The sequence below is a fragment of the Nipponia nippon genome, unplaced genomic scaffold, assembly GCF_047370975.1.
Source record: "Nipponia nippon isolate SJK-2023a ecotype South Korea unplaced genomic scaffold, ASM4737097v1 scaffold_5, whole genome shotgun sequence".
Classification (NCBI taxonomy): Eukaryota; Metazoa; Chordata; class Aves; order Pelecaniformes; family Threskiornithidae; genus Nipponia; species Nipponia nippon.
The window spans coordinates 47,471,439-47,484,231 of record NW_028262369.1 but is presented as its reverse complement, the minus strand read 5'-3'; the positions used below and the strand labels follow the sequence as shown (position 1 = coordinate 47,484,231).

At 36.5% G+C, this 12,793-nt stretch overlaps 1 protein-coding gene across 1 annotated transcript in view; it reads left to right on the top strand.

Moving 5' to 3' along the window:
* CDC73 (cell division cycle 73) overlaps nt 1-12,793 on the top strand; it is a 118,627-nt gene that overhangs the window by 23,458 nt on the left and 82,376 nt on the right. Inside the window, exons 8-9 of the mRNA XM_087733017.1 lie at nt 4,644-4,742; nt 5,986-6,064. Coding sequence (XP_087589143.1) covers nt 4,644-4,742; nt 5,986-6,064 — 178 coding nt within the window. The remainder of the gene's footprint in view (nt 1-4,643; nt 4,743-5,985; nt 6,065-12,793) is intronic.

Below are 12,793 nucleotides of genomic sequence, written 5' to 3'. Positions count from 1 at the left end.
TTGCTAATTTCTTAAACTGCTATTGTTCTGAAAGCACAACTAAGATGTCCTGTTTATTTAGGTGGTTTTTTTTTTTTTTAAATTGTCTGTGTGGTAGTATGCTTGTTGTGTGACTTACTGTAGTATGGTATGGACAGGTCAAAAGTGTATGGAGAATAGTTTGAGAGGTGCCATGAGCTCTCTGCAAACATGCCTGTCAGTGAAGTTGTGCATTTTATGTGTTATTCAAATGAAAGCAAATAAGGAAAATGGGAGAGGTGCATGTGTATGTAATTCAAAAAGGAGGATTTAGTTCATCACAACTATATAATTCAAGATCATGTTTCTAGCTGTGGCCTTTATCTGAAGGCTTCTTGTGTAAGGAGAGGAAAGATGCTGGGTCAAAAAGGATGGAAATTTTTATGGTCTGAAAAGCACAGTGCGGAAAATACACTGGTAGAACAGCTATGCGAACCACCGGTATTTGCATGCTTGGAGTTGCTTGTGACTGTCCCTGAATATCAATTTTGCATATGTCCAGCCTTTGATTCTAGCACACAATATAAAATGCAGTGCTTTAGGACTGTCTTTAAATTAGAAGAGCAAGGGGGGGAGAGAAGATCAACTTCAATATTGGTGAACAGTTTACAAGTTGAAGATACAGATTCTTAGGCATAGGAGAGCGATGCCTTAAATGAAGGGCTCCAGATTTAAATATGTGCTTTAAATTTAAATGTGCAAAATATTTTCTTTTAGATATACAGTTCATCAGTTCATGTTCCATATAAACGATTTTATATTTCTGCTGTGCTGCTACGAGACCACCTGAATACTGTTTACGTTTTTCATGTCATGCAGTACATGGGAATTGCTGAAAATGTGTGATGGGAATATTGCATTTCTGGTACTGCATCATGCCTTTCAGTCTGTCAATGGCTGCAAAGGACTTAGTATGTCTGAGCACATCAAGCAAACATGTAAAGAAGTGTGGTAGGGGCTTGATTCTTCTTTCTCCAGCTCTCCTATAAGTTTGGACAGTTTTATAGCATTCTGCAGCTCTTGATGATCCTGGGATGCATGTCCAACAAGAAATCCTTATTGTCAGCCCAAATAAGAGTTTATTTGAGTTTAGAGGGTTGTTCCTAGGATCTTCTCTCTCTGCAGTGAGATACCAGAATGTAAACTTGGTTACAACTCAGCTATAGGAGTTTTGAAGCTCTATTAGCCATGCCATGTAACAGTGTATACGTTTCTAGTTTTATATGCTAGATTTAATCTTTTATTTTTGTTCAGATGATTGACATGAAGTATATTTTCTTTAATTTTTTTGCTTCAAGAATTGCTTTCTATGAAGTTGAAATCAGTATTTCTCCTTGATGATCGTTATTTGGAAAAAGTTGGGTTTTTGGTGGGTTTTTTTGTGGGTGGGTTTTTTTTTTTTTGCTAGCCTGATAAAGCTGCTATTGTGACTAGAAGTCTTTCTTCATGAGCGTTAGGTTTATGGCTAGGTACAGAAATCAAATATAGGTCGCAGAATGAAGATTGTAATTTTTCAGAGTAAATTGTGCTATATTTAAATGGAAGTATTTTTATTACAAGAGGATTTTTGGTAATGATGTAACTTCATTAAGTCTTCCCCAGCAGAGCAGGCTAATCTTACTTGTTCTGGTATTTCTCCTCAAACAGCCTGGTGTTAAATTAATACCAGTGATAGTAACTTGACTTGGTGTGTGTTAGTCACTATGTTGGCAAGGGATAGAGCATCTGTGCCAGTAAATTTTGAGAATTTATGTACTGTTGCAGGCTTTCCTAAAGAATACATGTGACTTTTTCTGTAAGATGAATGCCTATGTTTATCTGACCATAGCTGCTGTTATTGATCATCTGTTGGCTACCATTGTTGTCTCTTCTGCTTTACATCTAGTGCATGAGTTGTCTTTTTAGAGGTAGGAGTGAGGATGGGCGGAAAAATCTATTATGATAGGACTTTATTTAAGAAAATATCAAAAGCCCAATTGGATAGTCGCTGAAACATTTTGCAACAAGAATTGATGTAATTGTCCTTTTACATACTAAGAATTTTCTGAAGCATCATTTTTAAAGCATGTTCAAATTTTTTTAAGACTTAATGCAGAGAAACAAATATTTTTTTTTTCTTTTTTTCTGCTCTGTCCCCCAGACCAGAAGTTTTTGGTAATAAAAATGTTGCATTTGGTATTAAGTTTTAACTAAATCTAGGGCAGAAGCTAGGGGGTGTTCATATTCTGATCTCTGAAGGGATGAACAATGAAAACTTAGCAGTCTTGCAACTCTGCAGGGCTTTGCAAATCAGTTGGTACCTGCAGTGGGCTTCCTGCTCCATCATTTTTCTGTCACAGTAATGTGATCCCACATCCCCGACCAAGCCAGTGCACAGCAAGATGATGATGTTCGTTCGAGTGCTTGTTAAAACACTGCTGTTTTTCACCCTTCCAAACAGATATTAGTTGTGGCTTTGGGGGACCTGCATTTTTATGCTGTGGAAAAAAAGACATCATCAAAACCACTTCGTAATTCCATGCTTATTAGTGACTTCTTTTCAGCAGATGGGAGAAACTCCTGTTGTTTTTTTTTACCTGAAAGAATTTAAAAATCAGTCCAGGACATGCAATTTCAGGCTATTAAAATCTGAGATGCTAAAATGCCTGTGAAAAAATCGTAATTTGAAATTTAAGCTCACTTTAAGAATATGTTAACTGTAGGTTTTATGAATGAAATATGGATGTAAAAGCTGGTCGTAGCTTCCTTGTGACTTGAAAGCAGACCTTGCTTCTACATGGACAATCACTCCTATAAAATTCTCCTCGTGGTATTTAATTAGTTCCTCCTCCTCCTCCTGAATTTCAGAAGACTGAGTAGCTTGTTTTTTCCAAGTGACAGTATGTGATGAAGCACAGCAATGACAGGAATTATGATTGATATTCTGCCCATTCCACAATTTGGGAGAAATCTCTGAATTTCCAGTAAAAGCGCGTAGTTAGACTTATTTTCTGAAGAACAGAGCTGATTCTGAGTGTCCTCGTATAATTGACATGTGCATGGCTCACAGCTCTTTAAAGTTTGGTTCCCCGCCCGCCCCCCAGGATTTTTCTGACTGAAAAGAACTTCAAATACAGTTTTGTATGAGTTCTTTCAGTCTTTGTGGAAAGAACTGCGTTTGCTCAAGGAATGGCTTTGCCTTTTAAAGTGGTTTCTGGTGGTCTTCCAGTTCCTGCCCCTCTGGCTTGGAGCAGATTGACAACATGCTGACTGAGGTCAAGTGAACAAGCTTAGAGAAGCTTTGCATTACAGCTTGCTCTAAACGGTTTCTACAAAATTCGCCCCAGAAGTCTTTGTTTTGTAATTCATGCCTTTGTTGTGTAATGCCAGTGGTGTTAATTAACACCACTTCAGTGGTAGCATACAATGCTCTGGAAGAATCTAAGCATTCTGTGAATACTTTATACTATTCTGAACCAGTAAAAAAGCCATTTTCCGTAATTGATAAAGGTTTCTTTTACTGATGAACCATTACTGAAAATTGTCGGTAATGACAGACATTGTGTACACATATCTCTATAGCTTAAAATGCCTGTTGAGTGGTAATGTAATAAGCGTATGCCTTTCAAAAGTTTAATTAGCGTTTACATTTTCGTTTAGAATAAAGCAGATCGACTGATATTACCAGGAGGGGAATGTGTTTTAAAAACCTTGATCAATATAATTTGCTCAGTTGTGCCTCAATGACTTAGTTATCTGACAAAGCACTGCATGAAGTTATTAGAATTATCCTGGATCACTCTTGAATCAAAGACTTGTGAATGTGATTTCTGTACTTGCTTCCTCCAATTTAAAATGAAGGCTCTATTGCTTAAATTACCTGGTGCCAAATGGAGTGAAGTCATAATTCAAAACAAATATTAGAAGAACTGCAACACAGTGTGACAGGGTTTTGTGCTTGTGAACTGTTAAGAAGCAGCTGAAGCATGTTCTGCTCTGCTCAAGAGCCTTGATGGAAAGTGCAGGAGGTGGCTGCCTGTCTGCCTTGCCTCAGCTGCTCCACGCAGGATCAGGGGAGGGCTCCCGAGGGTTCATAAGGGCTCTTCTCTAAGAGCAGCTGAGCATGCTTGGGTGGAGGAAAGCTGCTTGTAGCGCAGGGTTAGACAGGCAGAGGGCCTGTGCCTCAGACCTCCCGTCAGGAGGCCAAAAGCGAGCAGACAGGCTCTCATTAGCGGATAGGTACGTGGGCCTCAGAGATGAGACTTGTCTTAGAAATCTTGGGTGAAAGTTTTTCCTTCTTGCTACAGCACAAAGAGTTCCAAAGGGACCTTAAGGGCATGGTAGGCAAGAGGGGGGAAGGAGGTTAGTTTGCAAGCTCTTTGTGAAGAGTTTGGTTTAGCTTGTGCTGTTAGATTTAGCAAGTTTGGGCCTTAAAGAATAGGAGGTAGCAATGATGCCTTAAAACTCTGTGTTTGGGTCCTGACACAGAAAAATAATCAGAAAACATCTATTTACAAATTTGGTACACTGGTTTTGTTTTTCTTTGGAGCACAAGTTAACCAAATGGTGTCTTCTGCCTGTGTTGTTATTAACGTGAAGTGCAGATAGTCAGCAAGGTTCACGGGTATCTGATTTTTTTTTTTCAGAACTTTGCCAAGAATATTTTTGCAATTCTTCAATCAGTAAAAGCCAGAGAAGAAGGCCGAGCACCTGAGCAAAGACCTGCACCAAATACAGCACCAACGGTAAGAGCAGCACTTTGAATATGAAGGCTGTCTTGTCATTATTAAATATGAAATTTGTTTTGGTTTAGTTCCAGTGAATGAACAACTTTCAAGTCAAAGAATATCTGTGAAGTTATGCTTAACTTACATTTATTGGTATTTAAAGAGTTGAATATATTAGTTTAATTTGTTCAATATGTTCTTGTTACTTAGAGATTAAACTGCTAGTGCCAGCTTCTGCATCTATCAAACAGTAGCGACATCCTGCATCTATTTGCAAAAAATGTATTGGATGAGACTACTGCCATTTCAAACAAAATGTTTTGCTGTTTTTCTGACAGATAGGGTAGCAAATGTTTAAGAATCTGGAACATGACTCATGAGTGGGAGCAGCTTGAACCAGCTTTCTTTTGCCTGTAATAAATCAGGAGGACAGACTTAGAGCTTTATTGTTTAAGTCTATCTAGGTATTAGACAGGATTTGTTTTGTATTGTGGTGTTCACTATTGAGTTATATTAAACCTAATATATTCTTGAATTCAGTGGCAGTCTTCTATAAAAGCTATTTAATCATACTTGGACTTGTTTTTGCTGCTACTGCATTTAACAAAGAACTAAATTTAAATAGCAAGATGAATTGCAGCATTTAAATATTTGCTTTGTGTTGAATTTTGTAAATTGTGCATGGGACTATTGAAATGTCCCATTCAGAACAGTTGTGAATACATACCTAAGTCATCCACAGAAAAGATTAAATTGGTATTTAGCGTGCGTCTAGGTTGGTGCTTTTTAAAAACTTTTTTCCTAGAAGGCCTTTTTTTCCTCCAAATTTGTTTTTATTCTGTAGGTTTAGCAGGATTTTAGCTTAATCAGGCTGGCAAGGAACATTTTGTGTGTGTGGCTGAAGGCTTAATCATGAGTTGTCAGTTGACAGGTTTTTTCCCCCGCTAATTCTTGAGATATTACAAAAACTCAGTGATTTCATAAAACTTGCACATTTTAGCTAATGTAGTTTGTTACTGCTACTTTAGTTTTGCCTCATGTTGTTGTCATTGCTCTCAGTATGTACTCCTAAACTCTCTTTCTGTAAGACTGTAAGTGGATGTTGAAGGGAAACGTATCAGAAGTTTTCAAATGCATTGAAACGCCTACAAAAGTGAACTAATTTTATACTCTTGAGCGGTTCTGTGTAATACTTCATGAAGTTCAAAAACCATCAAGTATTTTTTAGTATGTTTTACAAATCTTATTTAACCTGTTTTAGGATCCCACTTTACGAAATAAGCAACCTATTCCAGCTGCCTACAACAGATACGATCAGGAAAGATTCAAAGGCAAAGAGGGTAAGTTGATTGTACTGCTTCTTTTTAAAAGGAAATAAAAATTGGGAAATGAAACCAATGAGTTATAAAGTTCGAGTTAGGGGATTTTCTGTGCCATTACTTTTCAAACCTAAGAAAAGGCCAAAAAAAAGCTGTAACTATGCCTAAAGATATCTTTTCCAAGTAATAAAGTCTAAAAATACTATTTGTTAGAAATTATTTCTGCCTCTTAGGAAGCAAACTGAAAGCTTACAGCCAGAACTTCGGAGGGGGTGTTAATTATTGGTTTGGGGAAGGTCATATGCAATTAATAAAAAAGCAGAACTGTAAATATGACTGTAAGGTGCATAAAATGAAATATACTGCCTGTCCTCAAACAGTCACAATTACTTTACAAGTTGCTTCTAGTAATTACAGGTAAATATTATTAGCTTGTTATATCTCTTTAAATGAAAAAACAAACTGGTAACAGCAGTGCAAAATATTAGTTCCCTTCTGGAGAGAAGATGGAAATAATCTACAATATTTAAGAATTCTCACTTATTTTAAAACAGGGTGAACTTGAGTGATGATTTGTCTTTCTAACTCAAAATTTTTCTTCTGTCCCCCTTGCCTTTTTTTTTCCTTCAGTTTTAGTACCAGTTCTAGTTATTTCATGTTTGTCTTGTGTTTTTGTTTTGCGAATCTTGTGTTTGTTGTGGTTGGATGTTTTTGTGTTCCTTGCAGAGGACAAGGCAAATTTTGTTACACTTCTGAGTTGCCTCTTCCTTCTAGTTTTCAAACAAAATCATTCCCTTCTTTAATGAAACTTCCTATGCATACTTCTGAGGGTTTTATTTTCTGGCTGCAAGAACTTACATGCTGCTAAATGCCATTTTAAGCTGTAGATGAGCAATTCAGCATTCATCTTTTAGAGTGTTGAGCTTTGTCCAAGTTAGTAACATTTTTTGTTCAGGGAAACTGAGTAACATTCATATGCCTTGTATGTGAATTCTTGGATTTTGTGGAAGTGTTGTACTGTAGCTGATTGTGTTCAATTTTATATTGAAATGACTTAGTTTTTGCTATATAAATAAATAAAAAGCAAGAGTATGTTACAGTACTACTTGGATATTCAGTTTTGATTGTAACTGGAGAAAGAAAAGCACAAAATATAACACCAAGGAGAATTTCATGTCGTAAGAAATTTGTGAAGGTTATGTTTTCCACATGCCTCATAGTGGCATGTTATTTAAAAAAAAAAAAAAGTTTTGTAAATGTGCACTTATATGTGAATACCTCTCTTAGGTTTATAGGGGGGTTTTTTGTGTGTGAAACTTACTATAGGAAATTTGGTCAGATATTCTATTATATCCTCTTGAAGTCTGTTCCCTGTTGGCCTCAATATACTTTTATTTTAGTGCAGTTGTTTTTATTTACTACTACTCATTGACAATTGCATGGGGGGTAGGAGAAAAAAGCTGAAGCAGGATATTTGCTAGCTTTTGAGCATTGAATAATAATCGACAAATAGCATCCATGAAAAATTCATTATTATAATAGCCAAGGAAATTTGGGAAAGAAAGAAAGAAAGAAATATAAAAAAAAAAGATAAAACCACACCAACGCTTCCATGAATATTTTTACTAGTACTTCTTCAGTTTGCTTCTGGTAATATTTTAAATCTTCAATAGTCACATATTTGCCAAGTACTTTTCCTTTTACTACCGTTTCCTATTAAGAGTTAAAAATAGTAAATATCTGTATGGGACAGTATGAAATAAAAGGTGGAGAAAGACATTAATGGACAAGTGTAACAGTTCCAACGTACCAATACATATAATTAAGTGTGGACTCTTTTACAACAAGAAACTTACGTAAAGGAATGGTCCGTGTCCTTCTGGATGACAAATTACATAGTTCTAGTAAGCAATCCGTTTAGACAACATCTGTACTAAACAGGTGAATGTGTTTTATGCTTTTACCGCATGTGTGTGGTTCAAGAGGGAACAGAAAATACCAGGTTTTGCATGGCAGGAAAAAAGAACCCAGAAGAGTTTGTTGAGCAGCTCACCAGTGTGGGTTTAATGTAGAAATTTCTGAACATAAATCAAAGAAGAGATTAAATGATTGCCAGGGGAAAAAATGTTTCTGCCTGTAATTAATAATGGTGAAAAATTCATTTGTATGTTATGTGATTCTGAGAATGTGGTCTTGGGGTTTCCATCAGTGCTGAAATGGACTGGACTGCAGCTCTTGGTCCAGCTGAAAGGTTTGTTTGTGAATGTGGTGGTTAGGAAATGCCTGAAATTGTCATATTCTTCCTGGGTAGTAGTTGTTACCACTGTGCTTCTCTTTAGGATATGTTTGTGTCTTAACATTCCAGTTTCTTATATTTGGTTTAGTTGCATATGGAGTTAATTTGGTATTTCAGTTTTCTAGGTGTATTTAAAAAAATACGTAGTTGAAAAATAGCACTAGCGTCATACCAAGTTAGATAAGTGTAGGCTAGCATTAGAAATACAAATTAGGTGTTTGAAAGAATGTATTTCAAATACAGGATTGACTTACGAAAGGTACTGATACAGCATTTATGGAAGTTATGTAGAATTAGTAATTAACATCTGGATTTCTTAGGAGAGGACCTAGAGATATTTGAGATCTTCCTCAGCTACAAATTAACTTTAGAAACTAACAGATGATGTTTACTTCTGGGATATTCTATTATAAAACTATAACTTTAAAACTTTAGTCTAACTAAAACTCACAGTGCAGGTAGTTTTCAAAAGCCATAATTAGGCATAAATGTTTTCCTATGCCATTCAGCACTGGTAATGTGATTGGCTTAAAACTGAACTATACACATCACTTGCAAGTATATCACAAGTGAACTCATTCCTTAAAGGATTTTCAATTTAATTGCCCTCAAAATTAAGTTGTGGCCCCCAAATATTCCATACAGAAGTGCAATTGCAAGCAGAAATAGTCATCAATAAAAGTAAAATAAAGCATTGTTTTGTTCCTTAAAGACTATTTTTTTTTTCTACAGTCAATGTAGTAAGAACTTGGAATTACATGTGTTTATGGAAAGCTTGCAGTATTGGGGATTTGGGGAAAGAAATACGAAGGAAACGAAGGATGATTATTTAAGTTCTAGGTATAATAACTTGCAGTCTTTATACCGTTGTATCCACATTTATTAGTAATTATGGATAACACCCGAGGTGAAGTTGAACCCTATAGATTTGCATGACTCTGAAGGATTTCCACATTTTACTGTATATGACTGTGCGTATGGTTGGCTAGAGATTGTGGAAGGGAGGATTGTATGATGTGTGTGACAATGCGCGTAGTAGTGATTTTGGCTAAAGACTGAAGCAAAGCCAAGAGAGGCAACGTCTCTAAGCTTTTGTTTTCGTGTGTCACCTGTTTGCTCATTCCTCAGAGGTATTGAAACTATAGGAAGGATTCACAGCAGTCCTCTCCTAGGTGCATCGTGATTGCGGCTTATTGTCTGTCTGCAGTTTCATATAATACTACAGTAACCATGAAGATTTAAAGTTTAGGCAGCAAAGAGGTGAACTGTTTTTTCTTTGAATGTTTGTGTGGTTTAATACAGAATTTTTCCATTAACGGTCTTGTTCTTAGCATGAACAATTCAAAGCTCGTAGAGCTAAGATAGTAAATTTAGGAATTTTAACACAAGATGCATTAAATAAACTGCTGAGTTGCAGCCAAATTTCTCTGCTTCTTGAGATGGATCATTATTTCTGATACAGTGTATCAGGATGCCTCTCTGGTTGGCTTACTTAAAATCTTCATGCCAGCTGGGACAGGCTTTGCTGCTAGAATGGTTTAGATTGCTTTAATAGTAGATGTGAGGGGGGTTTGTAAATTGGGAGGTGCTATTCCTGAAGAGCAAATAATCAGTTACACCTGCAGTCAATGGAACTGCTTATGCAGCCCTGAGTCAGTAGCTTTCTCTCAAACGGGTGTCTTGTTACTGCATCTTTGGTTAGGCAGGAGAGAGAAATCTTTCCTTTGGCATGCTTAAAGTTCTGTGATATATGCCATAGGAAATGTATTAGAATGTCTCTTGCAGTAGGACTCGCATGTCCTAGATATTTCCACCGTGGAAGAACATGTTACCTGGCAGTGCACTCATCATGCTGAACTGTTCAAATGGTTTTGAGGTGAGGAGGTGAAGGCCCCGCAATTACTTTCCCTAACTGCTGTTTCCTTTTGTGTTGGTTTTGTTTCTTTCGTGCTGGCAGTCAGTGATGGTATCCTCTCTTCAGCAACATAGAGCTCCATTCTGTGCTAAACTTTCCCTACTTTTCCCTTTTGTAGTTTTATTCCTTTCCTTCATATTACTACCTTTAGCTTTTAGTTTTACACTTTATTAATGTCATTTATTAATGTGTGTCTTTACTTAGTGGTATTTTATTCATGCCACACACCATCTTGTTCAAACTACAGACAGTCATATCTTCTCGAGCAACATAATTTTTTACATCCTTTTCAGGGTTTAAAAATCCTGTGCCCAAATGTCATTTGATGCTTAGGAAGGTATCTCCTGTCCTCTCCTGTCTGCCTGAATGTTTGATATTTAAATACATGTTTATTGATGTGTATGGTTTGCAGCTCAGCCAGTGATATATTGAAACTTTGAGCTTATGTGATTGTTCTATAGGACATGCTAGGTACTAAACTGTTTTGGATGCTATACCCTGCTTTTCCCCCATTCGTATGCCTGTTTCTTTGGTAATTCCAGAGTGTGAAATAGTGCTGGGATGATAATTTTGAAGACTTAACATTTTCTTGACCAACTGAGTGCATCTCTCAGTATAGATGGTAAAGTAAAGTTTCTCTGTGCTGCTCCAAGTGTTAGGTCTTTAAGACGTGTTCCAGGAGTGTTGTTCTTGTTTGCCTGCTATTGTTGTCGTCAAGGTTTTAACATAGCAGAAGCCAATCATTATTAAAAAAACCAAAAAACCCAAAACAAACAAAACTCCCACGAAACCCCGCTTCCCCACCCTCCCCCCTGAAAAAAAACCAAAAAAACTTTAGTCCTATTTGGTGTAAATTGGAGAGCGGCTTGCTGTACAGCCGTGTGATTTTAGTCTGCAGTGGTGAAAAAAATAGTTTACCACATCCAAGCTTCAGGAAAGCTTGCTGTTGACTTCCTGCTATTGTCATTTTATGTTTGAATTATTCCTGTAATTGTGTTGGATTTTCAAACATAGCTGCAGTTTTTCAGAAGCATGTCTAGCTTTCAACCAGTCATGTGTTAAGCCTACGCAACAGAGGACTATGAAGTTTTTAAACTTGAGGTGACTCTGGACCATAAATTTTTTTCTCTCTCTCTTATACGTTGTTAAGAAAGTTTCTTTATAAAGTGTTTCTCATAAGTATTTTCTTTTAAATCGTGTGATTTCTGTTCACACAAGGAGAATAGGAGAACTGGTAGCAGGAGATCCAGAGTTCTGAAACTTGACTGCCTTGTTAGATACACTTTTATTTATTGCATTCATTTTTTAAGGTTATAGGATTCTGCTTTTTTTCTAGTGAGAATATGTGCAAGAGATTCACATTTGGAAAAAGATTGCAGTCTCTCTATTTTCTGGCTTGGTTTGACCAAGTAGTTCAGTACTGTACATTCACTTCAGTGTTGGAAAACATATACAGATTCATACTGTAACGTTTTTTATTCATACTCTAAGAAACTTCTAGGAACTTGGTGTTAATTACTTGTAAGTTTATTACTGAACTGTTACATATGAACTATGCAGAGAATTTTGTAAACTAATTAGTGTAGGTTGGAAATTTAGGTGTGAAACTTTTAACTTTTACTTGTTAGGGTATAGTACTGAAAAGAAGTGTTCAGTAAACTCTTCTGTAGAATGAAATTTGGTGTCAGTGATTTAATTACCATGGGTGTGAAGTGGGGTAGTGAATCATTTCCAGGCAGTCTGCAGAGCTGTTGCTATCTGGGGTTTGAAGAGTATACAGCTGAAAAAAGAAGTGGTTATTCAATCTTATTCATCCACAATTCAAAGTCTTTAACTCAAGCTCTTCAGTGTTTCGGATACATGCTCCTTTGTTCTGTTTCTGTTTGCCTAGAGTTCCTTCCAGAAATTCAGGTTAATTTGAGTCTCTTTAAAGCTATTCTTTTGGTGATGTATCAGTGCTCAAGTTTGCACCTGGATTGGATAGCTAGAGCTGCAGCAGGTGCAGAATCAAAATGCAGAGTGACCTAGATTGACGTAGAGCAGTGGGCTTTAGGCAAATGGAAGGCACTTTGAGCATGAATACTTGTATGCAAGGAAATGGAACATATGCCCAAATGGTGATGTAGAATATAACCAGTCCAATAAGCCAATGCATTAGTGTGCATATTTTCATTTCCAGGTCTAATTCTTTTAAAAGAGAGGAGGCAGTCAGATTGATGTATGATGATGCTAGAAAGGTAATGAGTGATGAACTACACTGGAAAAGTGTGTGATTCTTTTGACAGTCTTTAGGCCATTGAACTGTGAAATTGTGATCATAATACGTGCAATGACTGGAGAAGAAAAAGATAGTCTTAATGTTAACTGATGATGGTTTATATTTTTGAAGCATTAAAATTGATTATTCAGTACTAGTTATTGTGTTCCATCTCTAAAGATGTAGTTTTTAAGGCATTTATTGATGTCGGTGTTTCTAACAATGCTTATATGCTTATAAAACTGATTATATTTGGCAAACAGAAAAAGTTGCAACACAGTT